The 22,956-nt window shown below is 36.8% G+C and overlaps 1 protein-coding gene across 2 annotated transcripts in view; it reads right to left on the reverse strand.

Moving 5' to 3' along the window:
- Positions 1–10,304: 10,304 nt before the first annotated feature.
- OLA1 (Obg like ATPase 1) overlaps positions 10,305–22,956 on the reverse strand; it is a 173,580-nt gene continuing 160,928 nt past the window's right edge. For both annotated transcript variants that reach the window (XM_003824241.5, XM_003824242.6), the window contains 4 exons: positions 17,198–17,338; positions 16,425–16,521; positions 14,242–14,364; positions 10,305–10,824 (listed from right to left, as the gene is read on the reverse strand). In XM_003824241.5, coding sequence (XP_003824289.3) covers positions 10,723–10,824; positions 14,242–14,364; positions 16,425–16,521; positions 17,198–17,338 — 463 coding nt within the window. In that variant the 3' untranslated portion in view covers positions 10,305–10,722. The remainder of the gene's footprint in view (positions 10,825–14,241; positions 14,365–16,424; positions 16,522–17,197; positions 17,339–22,956) is intronic.

Consider the following 22,956-nt stretch of genomic DNA (forward strand, 5'->3'; position numbering starts at 1 on the left):
ATCTTTCATCTTCATTTTTTTCAACTGCTCAGCAACATTTGCTGTCTTCTTGAAACCGTTTCTGTCTCCCAGCTGCTCTGACACTAGCCTCTCTTGGTTTGCTCCTCTCTCATTGGCTTCTTCTTCTTCTTCTTCTTTTTTTTTTTTAGACAAGATCTCGCTCTGTTGCCCAGGCTGCAGTGCAGTGGCACCATTTCTGCTCACTGCAACCTCTGCCTCTTGAGTTCAAGGGATCCTCCCACCTCAGCCTCCTGAGTAGCTGGGATTACAGCTGTGCACCAGCATGCCTGGCTAATTTTTGTACTTTTAGTAGAAATGGGGTTTCACCATGTTGGCCAGGCTGGTCTTGAACTCCTGGCCTCAAGTGATCTGCCTGCCTCAGCCTCCCAAAGTGCTGGGATTACAGGCATGGGCCACTGCGCCCGGCCTCGGCAGTTTTTTTTTGCTGCGATTTGCTGGCCCCTCCTCTTTCCAGAGACCTTTTGCATCAGGCTCATTTCTGGGCCTTCTCCTCTTTCTGTTCTCGCCTGTCTAGGTGAGCTATTCTGGCCCTCAGGTTTTAAGTAATATCCATATAGTAATGATTCTAAATTTATATACCTGCTTCCTCAAACTTTCCTCTGAGCTTCCAATTGAGACACAACAATTGGTCTTGGTATCTACCCAGTCTGATATCTACCCAAGAGTGTTTAATGGCCATCTCCAACCTATCCTCAAGACATTGAATTGGGTTGTTCGTTTTCTTATTTTTGAGTTTTAAGTTCTTTGCATATTTTGGATAACAGTCCAGAAGTGTTCTTTATCAGATATGTCCTTTGCAAATATTTTCTCCCAGTCTGTAGCTTGTCTTCTCATTCTCTTGACAGTTTTTCACAGAGAAGTTTTTAATTCTAATGCAGGCCAGCTTATCAATTCTTTCTTTTGTGGATCATGTCTTTGGTGTTGTATCTAAAAAAAGTCATCGCCAAACCCAAGCTCATCTAGGTTTTCTCCTGTGTTATCTTCTAGGAGTTTTATAGTTTTGGGTTTTACCTTTAGGTCTATGATTCATTTTGAGTTAATTTTTGTAAAAAGAGTAAGGTCTGTATGTCAAGATTTAGTTTTTTGCATGTGAATGTCCAGTTGTTCCAGCACTATTTGTTGAAAAGGCTATCTCTGCTCCATTTTATTGCCTTTGCTCCTTTGTCAAAAATCAGTTGACTACATTTATGTGGGTCTTTTTCTGGGCTCTCCATTTTGTTCTATTGATTTTTTTTTTTTAATCTATTTTTTCACCAGCACCACACTTTCTTGGATTACTGTAGCTTTATAGTAAGTTTTTTTTTTTCTTTTTTTTTGAGACTGAGTTTCACTCTTATTGCCCAGGCTGGAGTGTAATGGCATGATCTCAGCTCACTGCAACCTCTGCCTCCCAGGTTCAAGTGATTCTCCTGTCTCAGCCTCCTGAGTAGCTGGGATTACAGGCATGCGCCACCATGCCCATCTGATTTTGTATTTTTAGCAGAGGCGGGGTTTCTCCATGTTGGTCAGGCTGGTCTGGAACTCTTGACCTCAGGTGATCCATCCACCTCGACCTCCCAAAGTGCTGGGATTACAGGCGATTACAGGTGTGAGCCACTGCACTCAGCCTTTTTTTTTTTGAGACACAGTCTCACTCTGTTGCCCAGGCTGGAGTGCCGTCGTACAATCTGTGCTCACTGCAACCTCTGCCTCCTGGGTTCAAGCAATCCTCCTACCTCAGCCTCCAGAGTAGCTGGGATTACAGGCACTCACCACCACACCCGGCTAAATTTTATATTTTTAGTAGAGATGGGGTTTCACCATGTTGGCCAGGCTGGTCTCAAACTCCTGGTCTCAAGTGATCCACCCACCTTGGCCTCCCAAAGTGCTGGGATTATAGGCGTGAGACACAGCCCCTGGCTGCTTTATGGTAAGTCTTGAAGTCAGGTAGTGTCATCTACATTCAAAACAGATTCTTGATTCCCGCCTCCGCACACACTCTCACACCTGTTTGACTCCCAAGTCTTTCCCATCTCAGTCAATGGCACCACCATGCATCCACGTGCTTAGGCTAAAAACCTACAAATCATTCTTGATTCTTTCCTTCCCAACTTGCATCCAGCCCATCAATATGTCTTCTCAATCCTTCCTCCAGCGAACAGTGCAAATCAGGTTGCATCTTTCTGTTTCTACTAAGTTCGAGAGTGAATCTCGTTGGTACTACTGTAACTGTTGTACCTTTTGTCCTCTACAATGGAACAGGCGTGAGTGACCACACTCAGCCCGAGTGGGTTTTTTATGACATGTTGAAATCAGATGGGGATGAAGCTTCAGTGTAAATCTCTTAGGAGAAAAGTAAAGCCCTGCACTGTCCAATTCAGTAGCCTCAAGCCATATGACGTCACTGAGCACTGGAAACGTGGCTAGTTTGAATCCAGATGTGTTGTAAGAATAAAATATACTCTAGGTTTTAAAAACTTTGTATGAAAGTAAGTATTCTAAAATATCTTATTAATAATTTTAGGTTGATTACATGTTAAAATGACAAAGTTTTGGACATATTGAGTTAAATAAATCATTAATATGAATTTTGTTTCTTTTCAAAAATGTGGTTTTGCTGGGCATGGTGGCTTATGCCTGTAGTCCCAGCTACCGGGGAGGCTGAGGCAGGAGAATGGCGTGAACCCGGGAGGCGGAGCTTGCAGTGAGCCCAGGTGGCACCACTGGACTCCAGCCTGGGCGACGCAGCGAGACTCCGTCACAAAAAAAAAAAAAAAAAAAAAAAGCCAAAGCCAAAAATGTGGTTGCTAGGAACGTTTAAATTACATGTATGTGCCCCGTTAAGGGTCTATCAGGCCATGCTGCCCTGGACAGTCATGGCTGTAGGCTGCAGTTCTCTGGCCCCTGACCTCCCTGCTTCCCGCTCCCCCAGCCTCTCCTCCTCCTCTCCTCTGTACGTCAGCCAGCACCTCAGCTTCGTCCTCACAGGGGACTCTCACGGCTGGAAAGACTTGGTAAGATGGCAGAGGGGTTCGGAAGCCAGGTTATTTTTCAAAGTCTAGCTCTCATGTTCAAAACCCTCTAATGGCTATTTCAGTTAGAGTAAAATCCCAGTTTTTTATCATACATGCAAGGTCCTGCCTGATCCCCCTCTCTCATTGTGCTTCAGGCTCTTTCCTGTCTCACAGCCTCTACGTTTGCTGGTCCTCCTGCCTGGGAGGCTCCCACGACACTTGCTTTGACGGCTGGATCATTTCCACTTAAGTCTTGGCTTAAATGAATTATCATTTAACTTAAATGTTATCAAATATGATGTAATAATTCTAGATGTATTTTTACATTGCTTTCAAATCTTCAGTTCTTTAAGAGAAAATTACATAACAAGATGTATAGGATGATCCAATTAATATGTAGATGTATACATATTTGTAAATATATTGATAACTATTTAGAAGGATACATACCAGTTACCTGAGGTTACCTCTGGGGTCACACTCTGTTGTTCTACAAGGTAGTTTTTCACAAAGCAGTGTGATTAAGAAATCTCTCTATGCCAGCTCATATAAGATGTACTTTATTCTATTTTTTTTTTTTTTTTTTGAGATGGAGTCTTGCTTTGTCACCCAGGTTGGAGTGCAGTGGCGTGATCTCGGCTCACTGGAACCTCCATCTCCTGGATTCATGCAATTCTTCTGCCACAGCCTCCCGAGTAGCTGGGATGACAGGCATGCACCATCACACCTGGCTAATTTTTGTATTTTTAGTAGAGACAGGGTTTCACCATATTGGTCAGGCTGGTCTTGAACTCCTGACTTCAAGTGATCCACCCACCTCAGCCTCCCAAAGCGCTGGGATTACAGGTGTTAGCCACCACACCCAGCCAAGGATGTACTTTATTCTTTTAATGGTCGACAGTATTCTTTTGTATGGATGTATTACAGTTCATGTCACCATTTTCCTGTATTGATGCACATTTAAATAGTTTCCAATTGTTTTTGCTACTACAATTGAATCTTACTATAACTGATATGTATTTCAATTCTTTGGATCATAGAAAATAATTTACCTTCTCTTCTACAGGAGCCAGTTCTTTATTATAGTTTGAAATAACATTATAGTATGAAATAATATACCCTGTTCAATTGTGAAATGTGGTCATTCTAAGCATGAACAATTTTTTTGTGTGCACTTTATATGTTGATATAATTTCTAGTCAACATCTTTAAAATTTTACTGAACATATGCAGTTTATGAAGCCTCAATATTCTCATTTCTTTAGGATGAGTACTTCTTTATGATTTTTCTGGTACTAATAATTTGGAGGAGAGTAAGGTCAAAAAAAAAGAGAGAACCACAAGGATGTTTGTTTTCTCATCTCTACTTACCCTTAATCATTTACTTTTTTTAAAAAAGAAACTGCTTCTGAGTGTACTAGGCAGGATTCAATGGGAAAATCATGAATTGCTGAAAATTTTCAAGCTTATTTGATCAAAACTGATGGAATCTTCATTGTACTCACCCAACCTTGTTTTATTCATTAAGGCCAATATGAATCATTCAATGCAAAGAATGCTATACTGTACTGGTTTTAAAATTATGGACAATCAATCTTTTTTTTTTTTTTACAGAGGAAATAATTAGCTCTGCAATTTTGGTTAGGTAATTTATCTGTATCTGTACAAGAAAATGAATAATGGCAGAGAAAACCAGAGACGTACGCTGTAGCCAGATCATCAGCTGTTAAGCTGAGATGTTTGGACTTCCTGACTCTTTTTCTTTTTTTTCTTGGTTGTCCAAGACCCCCTAAAGCACTTCAGTAACACTGTGTTCAATAGAATTTTGTGGCTACTCTGAAAGTCTAATCACAATTTTCTGTGAGAAAATTAATTCCAACTTACAAATAACTAATTTATAAATTAATTTTTGGCAGTTTATTATTTCACTACTGGTCATTGTGGTTAGTATTATTTAATCTAGCTATGTGACTTCAGGTAAGCCACTTAATCTTCCGCCTTCTCAGTAACTTCTTTCATAGTAGATGAGTTAAGCAAGATACTCTCAAACGACATTTTCAGTCTGAAAATTCAGCGATTTACCTGAAATCCTGACGTGTTATTAGCAAGATGTCAACACTTACCACTCAATACCCAAATTTCCTTTCAGAGTATTCTTTAGCAACGTTAAAAGATTAACATTTCTTCCTCAGGGTAGGTAAAGTAACAGAAAAACATGCTCCGTAATTTCCTTGTGTGTTATATATAAAGATTGGGCCTGTTAATGGTGCTTCCTTTTAGGTGATGTTAAAAAGAACTGTACGGGAATTGGCATTTCTTGAGCGGCTTATATCTGGAATTCTCCTCAGTCCTTTGATACTAGGCCATTTAATCCACACATTAGCGTTATCTTCATTATACATAGGAAGAATATAAGGCCGGAAGAGTTAACTCACACAAGATGACATCTAAGTGGCGGAAGTGGAATCTGATTCCAGATCTGATCAAAAGCTCTTTCCACTCTATAAAGCTGTGTTCATAACACAACAGGAGTTATAAACTCCAAATATAGTATAACGGAAATGAGTACAGAAAATGTGTCTACGTATTTGCTAGGGTAAAAAGCTAAGCTGTTACGATGGAAATATGGTAGCTCAAATACAGTAGCTTAAAGAACACTCAAATTCATTTTTCTTTTTCTTTCATGTACCAGCCCCAAGGTAAGCAGCCAAGTTACTGGGTAGCTCTGCTCCCCACAGTCATTCAGGGACCCAAGTTGCTGCCATGCTGCTCCACTGTCCCCTGGGTGTTGTCCCCGTATGCATTATTAATGACATGTGCTCTTCCAGAGCATGTGAGGGGAGCATGCATCCAGGTGTGTAAGACCTATCTCTGGAATCAGCCTGCATCACTTTGTTCATATTCCACCGATGAGAACTTAGTCATGTGGCCTTCATCTGGCTGCAAGGAAGCCGGGAAACAGTCTACAGCAGGACAGCCACACACCCCTCTGTACTCTACTCAAATTAGAAAGAGGAACGCGTTCTGGCAGACAACTAGCACCCCCTCAGACCTCCTCCAATATCCTTTCCTCAGTGTTAAATCAACATAGACAGGATGAAACAATCTGCAAATAACCCCCTTCAAACAGATAGGAGTTTATTACGATCCCAAACACAGTGTTTTATAAAACTGTATCAAGAGGACCAGGGAAATATGCTATCATGTAACTAAATGAAGATGTGACCTATTCCTTGTACCCTATGGCAACCAAAATGCGTTATCTCACCAGAAAAAAAAAAAAGGGCAATTTATAAGACCAGAGGAAGAAGAGTCAAAGAATAGGACATCTCACTGTTTGTCCATCTTTCCCAGGTTCTGTGGAAACAGAACGCACTGATTCACTGATGAGCTCCGTGGAGCTTCAAACACAGGCCACATACACGGGCACCTTATGAAGACTGCTTCCTACTTAGTTGCTTGCCAAAGTGTGAAAGCAACTCTATAATCCATAGTAAGAAAGAAGATACAGAAATGTTCCCCTGGAATGGCACTGAATAAGCCATTCTCTGATACAAGCAGCATACATTTAGAATGAAAGGAAGAAATGGATTGGAGAATCCCAACTCATATGACTGAGTTCCTTTCCTTTTTTCATTTTTTGTAGAGACAGGGTATTGCTATGTTGCCCAGGTTGGTCTCAAACTACTGGGCCTGCCTTGGCCTTCCAAAGTGATGGGATTACAGGCGTGAGGTAATGTGCCTGGCCAGTTCCTCTAAGGTTTCATTAAGAAGTCTGTTGGTCATTCTAGAGCTGGTGGAAGTCTGTGATGCTGATTAGGCAAATCGTTATCTCCTATTCTCATGTTTCTCTAGAAGAAATACCCATAATTTAGTATTTGTGCTCATGTTTTCATTGTGACCTTACAGAGAAAGAATAATAAACTGACTTGTTGATTAAGTAGACAGAAGTATCCTCAATCGGGGATACTTTAGATCCATTTAGAGAGAGATCCTGGAAGTGATTTCCTAAAGAACATTTATGTTGCTCTCTTCTAATTTTACAAAGCAACATTCTATAGTTTTGTCTCTCGAGTGGACACAAGAAGCAAGCACCTCAAACAAGTTAAAAGAATTGCTAACATTTGTTGAGCACTTACTAGGTACTAAGCAGCTTTAGCCTTTTCCATGTATACATAAGTTAATTTAACCCTCACAAAAATCCCATGAGGGTGGTCCTATTATCCCCATTTTACAGGCGAGGAAACAGATTCTGAGTGGTTAAGTAGCTTGTATAACTAAGGTCATACAACTAGGAAGTGGTACAGTCAGGTACAGAGCCTGGCCTCCTGACTCCTGAGGATGGGCCTTAACCAGCATCTGTTACTGATATATCAGGAACATCTACTGTAAGTGAAGAACTTGCCATTCTAATTTATAAATTAGGCTCTTAGATGTTTGGAAAGAGTTATAACACAGCATTGCTGAGCTGAAGAAAATCAGTTCCTAGACCTGCAGGGCCAAAGAGCAGATTAGATGTGTGGTTTGAGAACTCTGTGAAGTGCTTGCTGCCTGGGTGGTCACGTGAGTCCCTTTTTTGTATTTCCTAATTGCAACACAAGGCTTTTCACTGAAGCACTAATTTACAAGTGGTTTGGGAAATTCATAGACCATGAAGGTGATTCAAGAACGGTCAGTTTTTATAAGGGGCCCAAAACCAGTTAGGAGACAAAAAAGTCACTCAAAAGTCAAACCCAGCTCTTTTATTTTATCACCACAGTGTATTTTACAAGCTTAAAATAAGTTGAAATGAATTTTCCCAGCTAAAGTAGTTTGCCATTAGGAACAACCAACATTTCTCAAGTCTCTTGTAAAATAAAAAGAGCATCAAGTGAAGTTAAGTAGACTAATCAGAACAATAGAAGAGGCAGGAGGAGGAGATACCGTCTCTGACTCTCTGAATGAAAGGAGACGGGGTTTACAAAGGAGCTTTGGAAATATTATACACAGACAACTAGAGACAAACATCAAACTGGAATTCTAATATAGGAATATTGATGAATCATGAGTAAGGGGACTTATTCCACCAATGAAACTGGCAAGTTGTAAGTGAACAGAGGCTTCACGCATAACTAAGTTAGCGACAAAAACTATTTGTGCTTCCTTGGGAGATCCGGCTCTGCTCTGAGCCATATGCAAAATGCATGTTATGAAGATAACATGATAAAACACAACTAAATGCTATCACAATCTTTCTTCAAGCTTTGGGCACAAGCCTTCTCAAGTTTCTCTCTCTCTTTGGAGACAGGGTCTCACTCTGTTGCCCAGGCTGGAGTGCAGTGGCATGATCATGGCTCACAGTAGCCTCCACCTCCCAGGCTCAAGCGATCGATCAATCCTCCCATCTCAGCCTCCTAAGTAGCTGGGACTACAGGTGTGTGCCATGATGCCCAGCTAATTTTTGTATATATGTATTTTTTTATGTAGAGATGATGTTTCATGATGTTGCACAGGCTGGTCTCAAACTCCTGTGCTCAAGTGATCCTCCCACCTCGGCCTCCCAAAGTGTTGGGATTACAGGTGTGAGCCTCCACGCCTGGCCTCAAATCTCTTTTAACCATAAATTTGATTAAGATGGAGCTACAGATACATGCAAAAATATTTACATAACATCCTAAAATATATTAACTTTATCAATATTAAAGGAGGGAAAATGCCTATTAGATATAGGCATATATATGATTATATGTAACAGTTCTTGGAATTCTCAACTTTCAGAGAAAATGAAATTTTGTATATGTACATACAATGTTGTAGAACTTCTAACCAAATTAAACATTTTTAACATTTATTTTCAGCCCCTAATGAATGCAGTTACCTCAAAACTAACTCCTTTCTTTTATTAATGGTTCTGTTGCACAATGTGCAATTTACCACATTAGAAGCTAGACAAAGTAAAATTACATGATCCTAATGTCTTTTTACTGATTTCAAACTTCTTTAAGAAGTCCATGCAATTTACTTTGGAGAAGACCCAAAAGCAAGATATTTGATTCTTTCTTATACTGCTGAAATCCCTAACAATCCACTAATCTACACATTACTCCAATACAGAAATAGATATAACAAGGATTTTTCACAGCAAACTTGGTCAGCTATACCTGTAGCCTAGTTTTATTTGTTTTACTTAGTTCTTTTAAAAAACCCTTCATTAGTTTTATTCTTATTTCTCTGCTGTAGTTTACTCATTTTTATGTTAGCAAAAGAAGATCACTATTTGATACTAAAAAAATACTCACTGGAGAGCTTCTAAATTATACTCACGACTCAACCTCATCCTCTTTAAATATCTTAAGTATAGCCAAATCTTTAAAAAATCACCCCTTTTCTTGCCTCTAGTGCTACATTTGGTAACTTTCCATTTTAAGTTTGTGTGTGTTCTAATACTTCTGCATCTTTAAAGTCCCAAAGCGATACAGTAGAGGCAAAGGCTGGCTGGGTATGAATCTGCATTCCATGGAAATGGTCCTGTGATCACAGAATAGCACAAAAGGGCAGAGGACAAGGACAAGGAAGGGAGGTCTCACAGGAATGGAAACATGGGAGAGAAAGGGAGGCTCAGGGCCGAGAGAGCTTTCAGGCCATCATCACAAGAGAAGGCTAAGTGGCAAAGGGTCTCCAAATTACCAGTTTGTTCTAGTCTTTCTTTTGGAATTTTCTGCTACAATGTTAAGAAGTGCTTAACTTACCCATACTACCACTTCGACTGCTCTCAAATATCTGAAAAGTAAGAATGAAAGAATTTTTAAAATTTTCAAAGTCTGATCTTAGTATTTCAAAATCAGTGTAGGAACTTTTATACACATTGCTGAATTGAAGCAAAACATAACCCACCAGACATCAATGGGTCAGTTTTTACAATTTAATAATTTCAAAGGAAAGATTAAAAGTGAACCTCTTTTCAATATGGTCAGAACAACAATAACAAACAAAATTCTTTAATTTTTGAGACAGAATTTTCTTCTTTGTGGTCAGTCACCTATCTCATATCCCTCATAATATCATTGCTATCATCTTTCAATAAATGTTGATCTATAAATTAATTAACTTTTTTGAGACAAATCCCTGGTATACTATTCTTCTGATTCCCATGAAAGACTCACTTTTAAGATACAATTGCAGCTGCCCCACACTGCCAGTTACTGTGTCATACACACGCCTTAAAATTCTGTAATCAGCAACCACCAGGTGCCGTATCGCATTCAGCACACCACAGTCAGTCAATACAGACATCCCCAAACACACCAAGGCTGGTTTTGTCAAATGTTTTATTGAGTGTAGACATCTGGAGTACTGTAAAACATGCATTATCTGTAGATTCAAAAAGGAGCAAGCCACATTGTCCTCACTGTCAAATGTGTCAGGCTTGGCATACATGATGGAGATTAATGAAGTATCATGAGAGTAATATGGTTCCTGAAAAGCTTCTACAATTTGGAGTAGGGTCTTAATCACGTGAAAAGCAAAGCTGTTCACATTTAGTGAACTTGCATTTCATGGGGGGTGGGGGGGAGTACACAGTATTTTAATTTTAAAACAAATAAAAATAATTTGTCAAAGATTCCCATCTCCCCAACTTTATTTGTCGCATTGGTTTTCAGAAATTTTAATTTTTTAAAAATCAGATGCCTTTTGGAAGTTGTATGTTTATCTGAGCAATAACTAAATTTTATTTCTTCTTCGGTTGTTGAGGTGTGTTAAATTTGAAGAAGATAATATCTCCATCTTCAACAATATAATTTCTGCCTTGTTGTCTGTACTTTCCAGCAGCCTGCAAACAGAAAATATAGAGGAAATGGGTTATTAGTTTACAACTAAATACATGGGGTAAATGGTGGCAGCAGATATAAAAAGTATTATACTACTTGGGTGATATAAAAAAAGGAAAAATGAAATATAGGAAGGCATACAAGTTCAAAACTAGACTTGGAGAGAAGCAAAGTATTCTTGATTTGGTCAGAACTAGATTTTCCATATATACATAATCATAATGTATTCTCCACTAAATTGTTGGTACATAAATGTAATTATACCAATATCATTAAGTTTCATTACACGCTGTTTATGGTACATTTCTGATGTGTCTGCAAACATCCAGCAAGTCACTGTAACAAAACAGATCAAACCAGGCAGAAAGAAAAAGACTATATAACTAGTTAAAAGCTGCTTTATTTGCTTAAAGAAATCCTTTGGTGACACTGGTGACACCAAAAATATAGTTGGTATAAGGAAAATTATGATCAGTTGTTGTGTAAGATTCTGAACTACTTCCTTGTAGTTTTTAAAATTTAGTCTTGACAATGTGTATACATAGAAGTATGTACTAGAATTCATCATACGGTTTCCTGACTAATGGCCCTAGTTACAAGGAGACTCTAACAGGTTGCAGTTGCAAAGACAGATATTTCTTCCACTTGTAAATTAGTCAGCAAAGCAACTGATTCCACCTGCTGGTATGCAGATCCAGACATGCAATCTGCTGGTAATTTTAATAGAAGCAAGCAGCAGTTCCAGAAAACCAGGTTTAGTCCATGGCATGAACTTTACTTTACCATAAGTAAAACAGGCTCTGCAGCACCCACACTTAACACTGCACACAGCTGACATGGTCCCACATGACCCCACCATCGACTCCTCAACAATAAGGACTTGAGGATCTTTTGGGGGAAATTCTCAAAAGTTTTTCCCTTCTGTTAGAATGTATTGAGAAGAAACCTTTGCCCAACAGGATTAGTGCTTCTCTTTGAAGATATTGATAAGAATGTTCAAAGCCAAGTGAAATTATACTAATCTGTAACAAAAACACTAATAAAGATCATACATCTGAGGGTAAAATCAACAAACCAGATTGCAGAGCCCTAGTAAGCATATTTTCAATTATCTAGACCACATATAAAACTGTCCTGATTTTAACAGAATATAAATATATGAAGAATATATAAAGCTTATTTCTAAAAAGCCAACGTAACGTACCCTACAATTAAAGGCATATGTGTGTGTATATATATATATTTATATTTATATATATATTTCATATATATGACACATATATGTGTGTGTATATATATAAAAATACATATTTTCACATGTTTTTATAAAGACATGCAATGTATTGAAGGCCATAAGCTACTTATTTCTAGAATCTATAGCCCACTGTTATAAAACTATATAGACAATATAAATCAAGTACATATTGACATGACATATTAATGTAACTTTATATACTTTGTTACCACTCAAGTTTACTATTAATTAAAAGTGACAGTGTTCCTTTAAATTCTCTAGAGACCATTTAATCCATTTCCACTGCTATCAGAAACACTGGTTGAAAAAAAAATCAATACCCATTTGTGAATCTTGAGTATGTATTAAACAAGACACGTCTAACCAGTTCATTTGCACTTGAAAGCAGCCATCTGTAGAAGCCAGCTTTGCCTAAGCAGATATGATTGCTAATAATGTGATATCCCTGTAGACTACAAAGCCCACACAGAGCTATTCAGTATATAGTTCACAGCACTGGCATTAAATTAGTTATGCTGCACTGGTGTTAGAAATACATATACATACATACATACATACATACATACACATATACACAATTTTGCTCTCAAATCTAAAACCTACTTGATAACCTGCAAGTAAACATTTGTTGAATAAAGGAGCAGAGAGCAATTCCTAAATGCTTCATTTTACTTGGACTTCAAATTTTGAAATATTAGTTTTGGAGGTTAAAACAATGTAAAATATTTAATGGTATCCTAGGTGAAAATGTCAGAGTCAACCTTTTCTAATTTATAGTATAAAAGCTGCCAGTTAGTGGTAAATAGTCTTACAAGCAGGAAATATTATTTTATTGGATATTATAAAGTTTCTCTCAATTGTTAAAGGAAATATTTACAATTCATCTATCAAGTTTATTACAACATAGATCTACTAAGGATTGGTAAACAGGCTTACCATTTTAAGAGTATAAAAAAAGAAGCATCTGATCTCTGAATTCTAGTAATAGAAAACATCCTCATTTTTATCTTCCTTATGAAAAATAGATATGCCAACATGATGTAGCATGTTGACAAATAATCTGAGATTTTTGTTCATCTAATTAGTATTCCTGACAAAGTTCAATCTCAGTATTTTTGCACACCTACCTATATCTATACAGATGCCACCATCAAAAAATTAACAACTGTGTTTACTTGTAAACTGTTATTCCTTCCACTCTTTCAAAAAAACAAAATGGTTCTCATTCAACATTGAACCAATTATACCAAGATTTTCCCCCTCCTCTTCCTGGTGTTCCAACAGTTCTATTAAAGTCCTGCTGTTCGGTATGACCTTTCCAATGATACCAGTGAAAATAAAGTAAACCTGAAATAAACTTTTTTGTATTCCTTTCAACTTATGAAATAGTAAACACAAGAATCTTCTTTAAATTCTATAACATTTACTATAGTAGTCTTCAAATATTAAATTAAATTAAATAACCTTCCTACAATGTCAGTTTAACCAGCTAATCTATCTATATTAGAGATTGCTAGATTTCTCTAAGTAACATCTAATAAATCAAACAAAATTAATTTTGCAACAGAATTTACATTTAACAAGTCATCTACTACTCATGTATAAAACTGCTTCACTATTAGTGTCTGCAAACCAAATTATCCTTATTAGCTAAAATAAAGCACAATTTTGGACCTGCCCTCTAGTGTTGAGAAAGCAAATCAAATCCCCAAGTATCTTTGAACAACAAACAAGTAAAACCATGAAGTTTTAGAAAGAACAGCTTTTATTTAACTAACTTTCTATCTCTATTCTTGAAGTAATTATAAGCATATATATTATACTTCAGCTATTCAAATGTAATAAGTACAATTTTTCATTGGCCATGAGTGAACAAATTCTTCGAAATTATTTACAATTACTTAAACCTAATTTATTTTATTTTCAATTATAGAAAAAAACCTCCACAAAACTACTGACAATTCACACATTTTAAAAATGATCTAAAAGTATGTAAACATCTATAGCTCTTAAGTCAGTTGATAGTAACACTAAACGCTGATCATCTTATTACTTTATTTTAGACTACACTCAGTTTAAAAGATAATTATCATTCATTTTTATCATGACTAACTTCGCATCAGTGGAAACATTGTGAAATACAAAAATAAAAACAATTCTTTACCTTGACTGCATTTTCAGAACCTTCCTCTTTAAAATCTTCGTATTTCATTACTTCAGCCATAATGAATCCCTTTTCAAAATCTGTGTGAATCTTTCCTGCAGCCTGAGGAGCCTTAGTCCCTTTCTTTGAAAAGAAAGACCAGAGAAAACTAATTGCATTTAAGATGATTGATTGTAAGCATAGAGTTTCTTTTCTCTGATCTGCAGTTGGGCTCAACTAGAACTTAGTTTAATATCTGTTAAGATGTCAGGTATATAATTAGTACATTTTCAACACTGGGTAGTATCTGTGCAGCAGATTTAGCATAGATCAGTAGATATTAAAGAAGCGTAGCTTTGTTTTTCCTAACAGTCATCCACTGTTTTATTGATTTAGAAGCAGTGGTCTGGTTTTGGTGTAGGTTTCATTTCGATTTTCTATTCTTCACAGTGGAAAAAAAATAGATTTTTAAGTAACTTTCAAGCTGAATTATCAAAGGTTTTAAAAAGATAAAAAGCTCTCAAAATTTCAGCTCATCTAAAGAACATATAAAAATCAATATACAAAGGGACATTTTAAAGGCATTTCCAACAAATCATGTTGGAAATCTACATTCAGCAAATAATTGTGAAACTCTCAAAAAATTTCGATAATAAAATTTTTGAACATTTTGCATAATATTCCCTGCCTCTAACCATCATGAAGGAAATTCAAGTTGATATAGGGAGAGAAATGTCTTATAATTACCCCATATGTTATATTACAAGGATATATATTCCACACACACATAACCATGGAAAGAAATTTGAGAAATAACGGTGACCTAAAGGCTGCTTAATAAAGCATGTTAAAGTGATAAGGAGTCTGACACTAGAAAGCACAGTTTTTACAATAAAAGATGTATTGGGTTAATATAGCTACTCACTGATGCTTACCTGACTAAATATCTTAGCACATTAAATCATGGATACTTACAATCAGTCTTAAGATAAACCAGCTTTCACATTTTCAAGCCCAGAACATGCTATCTTTCCTACCTCCACATACTTAAGTTAGAAAGTTTTAAGGCTAAAATACATCTTTAAAATATATAGTAAAAATAAATCCTGGCAATTTGTTTACCAACTTGGATTTGCTTTGACATTATTTTTAAAATCTATATAAAAGGACCTTGGTTAGAAGTCAATCAAACATTTTTTTACAAAGGGGAGAGGAGATAAAAGAAAAGTAAATCTCACATTCACACAAGGCATTTAACATTATGTTAACTGCTTCCATGTTTCTATCCATATTAAATCAAAATACATGTAACAATAAATTACAGTAGTCACTGAAAACAGGAATCAAAGCACCACTAAAATTTATCGTGTAGCATATATTTAAAAAGCATAATAAAAGACTGAATAAGACACTATTTCTAAAAGTTCTGGTATTATTTTTATATTCTGTAACATACTATTTAGGATCACATATATTTCAAAATATTTTTCAATAGTAACTACTATGTTACAATATATTTAAATTTAAAAGCAAACCATTACAGTTCAGTTTCTATTGTCCTCTGGGAATAAATTAGTCATTCTCTCTGTTGTATTCAGTATACATCAATTTTTAAAATACATATCACATTTTTAAAGAAGTAAGACTGAACATATAACACTGAAAATAAACATTACTTCTATGAATTCAAATTTAAAAAGGCATGAATTATTACACGTTGAGTTTAGCTTTTTGAGCCCAACTGTGTATCTATGAAGAGCATAATGATGTCATATTGCTTTTATTGCTGAAAATGTAATCCGAGCAAAGCAAAGGAGGAAAGAACCACCCGCAACCCAAACAAACTTAGCGAATACAAAATGAAAAGCAACATCAATTTCACTGCAGACAAACCCAGTCACACAGATTAAGCAAGCACAATACTGGTGCGTCTTATCTCTGACCACAGGAGGAGGGTAGACAGATTCTACAGGATGAAGAAATTCAGACTATGTAATAGGCAGAATCAATTGTTACCTGCCTCAATCAATGCCGCTCCACTTTCACTGTTCAGCAGCTCACAAATAATTAAAGTTATCCTGGACAAAAACCTCATCTGTAATGACTAGCTAACCGCCACCATGACAAACTTCAAAGTCAGTGATATCAATCTGAATTCAATAGTGTGGAACTGGATATAGCTGATGAATAAGTATGAATCTTACCCTGATGGTCCATGCACGCACTTCATCTGGGCCTGCAGTGAAAAAGTATTCTAGTTGGAGTGCTGCAAACCCAGCCTTAATGATCTTTGGCAAAGCACTGAAATCAAATGAAACAAATTCACCCAACACATAAGTTGATTGTGCCAGAAATTGGTATAGAGCTAAAATTATTCATTTCAAGCAGAAAATGTTAAAGATAGTAGTAAATGACCATTCACCTTTCAGAATACACTTGAAGGGTTCGGAAAGCAAGTAACTGTTTTTAAAAACCTCTCTTCTAAAATTGGTTTTAATTGTATTAGCCTGAAGATATTATTTTGAATTGTTTGCTATTTAAAAAAAGAAAAATTATGACTATTTTCATCCAAAATTAATTATTTCCAGGACCTGGGCCATAAAAGCAAAATTATTTGATTGAAATCTGATATTTAAACAATATATTACTGTTACTCAGAAAAAATTATGGCAACTGATTCACCCTTTCCCCTCCCCCACTGAACATGACAAAAGAGTTTTGGCGATCATTCCTTCTCAAAAATATACATAACTAATACCTATGTTATAATTAAAACACTGTACGGAGATGACAGATGACAGTTAAAAACTTAATTTAAAATAAATCTTTTCACTCTGTCTCATGGTAAAGAAAGGAGAAGATTCCCTCTTTATAATGGTAATTACTCTGTCATTTATTATTCTATCAGCGCAAGCAATTAAATTACTGCAAGGAAATAGTTGATAATAAAGTGTAGGGAAAATGAATGCTAATTAACCTTTGTGTCATGTTCGCTTCCAGATACTTCTGTCTCTCCTCAGCACTCAATTCTTGCAACTTGAGTTCCAAGGCCCCACTAAAAGGAATGACCAAAGCACCTGGGTCATACTTGTCCACCCACTCTTTAATTTTTATCAACCTGTAGACAAAAAAGGGCACAACATTATCTTGTAGTGCATGCATGACTGTACCACATTCATTATTATCAAGTAGCACATACATATTCATAAGAATTGCAAGGTTTTATGATGCCATCTTTTTGTGTATAGCTTTCCAAGGTCAAGGCATTAACAGGCAGCAACTGCTTCAGGTATACGCCATAGTATTTTACTGTAACCTAGTTTTACTTTAGCACATTATCTATGGAAACTATTATACAAATATTTAAAAACTTTTTTTAGTTACACTAAAATTGTTCAGCATTAACACCTGTACCCTTGAATAAAGCTTCCGTTTTACAATTTTTTGTTTTCCTTACTTTACAAAGTAAATTTTTAAAAGGAGAAGACATAAAGTTCTGTTTGTACAGGAATCATACCTAAAAATACCAGCTAATTCTGAAGAGCCCTTCACAAATAAATAATTTGTTCCACCCAGATATCTATATGCCTGGTTTAGTTCCTTCATGGACTAACAGAACTCACAGTGGTCACTGGTTTTGAGGAAGATTTTTCCTAGCCAGAACAAGCACGTGCAGAAATACAGATTTACAAATATAGTTGATCACGTACGCAGCTCTATGAACCTGACTTTTGTGAGAACAAGAATAATAGAACTGCAGAGGAAAGAAATTCCTTTAATCACAAAGGATTTGTAAAGCCAAATCAGTTAGGAAACTGATCCTAGTTGTTACCTGAAAAGACATTATTGAGTCATTTTTTTTCCTTCCAAAGCATGGAGTATTTGGCAAAGTAGTAATTAGAACATAAATGAAATAAGTGTAGTGAATATATTAATTAGGTTCAGAGCCTAACACTTTCCTAGCTTTTTATTACTGGGCAGGTTACTGAACGTTTCTAAGCCTCAGTTTCCTCACTTGTAAAAATAGAGATAATAATAGTACATATTATATTGTAAGGAACCTGGAAAAGCCTGCAAATAGTAAAGAATTAACAGCAGTTACTATTATTAATTTTCCTTCTCAGATAATCATAGCATACATTCCTATGAATCTGGAACTGGGTTTAGTGTGAGACTATACATTCCATTAAAATTTTTATAAAATTATGCTATAGGCTTACATAATTCCACTAGCCTGCTATATTTAGACAAAGGTTTTAATAGTTATTATGGCAAAATGCTGTGGCAGAAGTCCTTTAAATAATTAATGTAAATGCCACTTGAGGGGAAAAGAAAAACAAGAACTAAGTCACAAATCCATCAATGGCAGGGGAGCAGAGTTATTAGAAAATTAAGACTATGGCCCATTGAGCAGGATTTAGGATGGGAGAAAGGAATGAAAAACAATCACACAAGAGTTTGTATATGTTTGTTATACAAAGGTAACTACTTATTTAATATGTTATTTGTGGTTTTCAATCTTCATAATAGTATTTTTTCTTTTGTTCATATCCCAAAAAATGGACCAAGTCCTACGATTTATGTTGCCTTTAACATAAAATTCAAACTAGATGTTTTCTTAACCAAAATTAAGAAGGACAGGTTAAAAAAAAGGTGGGGGGACTGAAATTGGTGCTTCTGTCTCCATTAACGTTATGGTATTCTAAGTTACTTCACAGACTTACACTATTCAAACAACAGTCTATATTCAAATGTTATCATCAATGGTTTAGTAACATACTTTTATTATACAAGTTAAAATCAAATATGTAATTTTAAAAAAGCAGATCACATACCAAATAGATTCAATGAAAGTGAAATAAAACAAGCCCATGTAAAAGGAGAATATAAAAATATCATACACATTTTATTTCATAAATATGGTCAATAGAACTAATAAAACTAGAACTGTTATGAAACAACAAGATAAGAAATAATTACTTTAGCTAACACATCAATTCAGAATAACAATAGTCCTACCCTGTCATTTTAACAGCCTTTCCTGCAGAGTTCTCAGAGGGATTATTTGCATTCCTCAGGTGTTCTATTGTACAATTCAAATGAATAAAGACTTACAAATCATTCCTCTACCGCCAATGTGAGACTTTGATCTGGTGAATACACTATTGTACCTTAACTATAATTGGCAAAAAACCTGACAGTGTAGAGCATCACAAGCTTAATAACAAAGGAGAATATCTCAAAGTGTTGACAGATGATCTTCATAATGCAGAAGCAGAGCTGGTACATTTTAGCAGTAAATGAGCACTGAGGTCTAAAGGTCTCTAAAGTGACTGACATCAGACCTGCTATAGCCTCACTAAAAGAAAAAGGTACCGTAGCACTCTCCCGTAAAGTGAGTTAGGCTCTTTGCCTGCCAGCTTCACTTTTGTGACTTTCACTGTCATAGAAAACACAGGGAAGATGAAAAGTGAGTGAGGTTCTTTGGCTGTCTGCTTTACTTTTGTGACTTTTACTATCAAACAAAAGTGGGAAATGTCCCAAAGTGATTTTTAATTACATCTATGAAATAAACCTAGGGTAATTAAAAATATTATTTGATTTCAAGATTATAGACTGAAATATATGTGGTGTATCTATTAGGTCTGATGGTTACAAAAGTGTGATAATGAGGCCAAGATCACAAGTCTGAACCCCATGGGGACCAGTTACCTTTTGCAGAAAAATGTCTATTCTCTTTCTACAAACCATACCCCAAACTATAGCTAGTCATCTCAAAAATGTGTGCTATTGGCACGAGGGATATAGAAAATTAAAGTTGAGCTCAGTACCACTACTAGAAAAACAATTCCAAGCCATTCTGTCGAAGTGCCTGAATAATAATCTCTATGTACAAATGTTAGCAAATGTCTAAAGAAAGTCATCCAGTTGCTAGTGATCAAAATAATAATGATATTGTCAAAGAATATCAAATTATATGGTGGGTGGGAGGAGAAGGAACAGTAAAGACAGTAGACCCCTAAAGAGTTAAACTGTAAAGCCTTTCATAGACTTCATTTTGCAAATCTGTCTGAGCAGATTACTGCAAAGGGATCCATCCTTCCTCATAAGCAGCCAAAGACACATTTGATTTCCTCAGTCTTAGGAGTAACAAATGGAAAGTGGAAGTGCCATTAGTTGTATTTTTCTTCCCGGTAGTGATTCCACAGCAAGGGGACAAAGAAAGGACAACTAGTTTTAAGACAAAAAGGATGATACTTTGAGATACACTGGCAGGTTGTGGTCTACAATAGGAGTCCTCAACCCCTGGACTGTGGACTGGTACCAGGCCATGGCCTGTTAGGAATCAGGCTGCACAGCAGGAGGTGAGTGGGGAACGAGCATCACCACTTGAGCCCTGCCTCCTGTCAGATCAGCGGCAGCATTAGATTCTCATAGAAGCCCAAACCCTATTGTGAATTGCACGTGCAAGGGATCCAGGTTGTGCACTCCTTACGAGAATCTAATGCCTGATGATCTGAGGTGGAACAGTTTCATCCTGAAACCACACCCCCATCACCCACCCATGGAAAAATTGTCTTCCATGAAACCAGTCCCTGGTGCCAACAAGGTCGGGGACCGCTTGTCTACAGATTCTTCGGCAGAATGAGACCATTACTATTAAATTAATATCAAATTTCCAAAAGATCATGTCTCAAATTTACTTTTAGCCTTGTAATCTGACTTTCTTAGCCAGCCTTAAAATTCCAGATGCCAAAATTTGATTTTCCCAGGGTTAGTTTACATTGTTTATATTTCTTTTCCCACATATGAATTTTATTACTAAACATTCTATTTGTTTCTTCCAAATCTACTTGCTTTAATTGGGTAATATTTTAAACTTGTTTAATAAGTTCTTTGTCCCTTTCAACATTAATTTGCAAGTTCTTTTCAGACTGCTTTGACTTATAGTTTCTTGAGTATAACTCCCCTCTCAAATCCCCCTGTCCCCATTTGTCATCTGCTAATGATCTTTCAGGACAGTTGGTTCCTGCATATGGGCTATATTTGTGTATGTGTGGTCATTTTGGCAGCTGCAGATATGTTCTAAGGGAGTCTGGTGGTCCCCAGGATTGAGATGTATCTATGGGGTAGTCTTGTGGTTACTTCTAGGGAGAGATCTACGGAGGGTCCTGGGATCCAGGGAAGTTTTATTAATGTTTTTAGGCTTAGTGTTTCTGCACTAGGTTATGGGTAATGCTTCTTACAGTGCAGTCTCAGTTTCTAATTTCCTGAGAATAACAGTTTCCTCCCTTGTTTGGAAGCAGGGAGGGGTATTTTTCTAGTATCTGGTCATGGAAATGACAGCTTCTTCTGGGCTTTATGAGTGGGCCTCGCTCTAGTTATCTACAGCCTGGAAACTGTTCCTTGACTCTTATTCCTGTATGGACACTAAAGCCTCTAAATCACATACGGTAGCCCCCATTTTTCCGATGGGGATATGTTTCAAGATCCTCAGTGGATGCCTAAACCCTCGGACAGTACCAAACCCTATATATACTATGTTTTTTCCTGAAGCTGAAAACTTTCCACCTTTTCACTTAAAGGAAGCACTATATGGCTTCTCTTTGGCAAATCCAAATTGCCAGCATCATATACTTAATAATGCCTTTGGGGCCATTATTAAGTAAATTAAGGGACGCTTAAACACAAGCACCATGATACCTTGACAGTCTGGATAACCAAGACGGCTACTAAGTGACTAATGGGCAGGTCGCATCCACAGTGGATACGCTGGACAAAGGTACAGTTCACATTCGGGGGTGGTGGTTCAGGATTTCATCAAACTACTCAGAGCGGAGTGTAATTTAACACTTAGAAATTGTTTATTTTTGCCCATTTAGTATTTTCAGACTGCGGTTGACAGCGGGAACTGAAACGGCAGAAAGCAAAACTGCAGATAAGGGGGAGCTGCTATATTAGTTCCGTTTTCTCTGAAGGCCATGCACCATCAACTTCATTCTCTACTGTTACTGAGTTTCGTTCTTGTTTTTGGCACCTAGAGAGTCCTTTTCTTGCTTTCAAGTCCTATTGTATATTCTTTCTTTTTTTCTTTTTTCTTTTTTTTTTTGAGACAAAGTCTCACTCTGTCGCCAGGCTGGAGTGCAGTGGTGTGATCTCGGCTCACTGCAACCTCTGCCTCCCAGGTTCAAGTGATTCTCCTACCTCAGCCTCCCGAGTAGCTGGGATTACAGGTGCCCGCCACCACACCCAGACAATTTTTGTATTTTAGTAGAGATGGGGTTTCACCATGTTGGCCAAGAGGGTCTCGGTCTCTTGACCTCAGGTGATCCACCCGCCTCGGCCTCCCAAAGTGCTGGGATTGCAGGCATGAGCCACTGCACTCGGCCCCTATTGTATATTCTAAAACTACCACACCATCATCAATACCAATTTTTTCTGATTATTGTTTCTGGTGTTTCTACGTATTAGGAACAAGAAGGAAGGAAGCTTCCTGTATTGGCCCAGTTCACCATCTTAACAGGAAGCACTTCATACTACAGTTAAATGTCCATTCTATAATGTTCTAATACAATATCTTTCAAACTTTTTTTTGACCACACCCCCCTAGTAAAAAATAGATTTTACACTTTGACTCAAACATATGGTATACAGACATATTATTTTCACACACATTATAAAGGGAACAGAGAAATCCCAGTAGTGCTATTTGATATTTTGCATAAAATCCAAAAC

This window comes from Pan paniscus, chromosome 13 (assembly GCF_029289425.2).
Source record: "Pan paniscus chromosome 13, NHGRI_mPanPan1-v2.0_pri, whole genome shotgun sequence".
Classification (NCBI taxonomy): domain Eukaryota; kingdom Metazoa; phylum Chordata; class Mammalia; order Primates; family Hominidae; genus Pan; species Pan paniscus.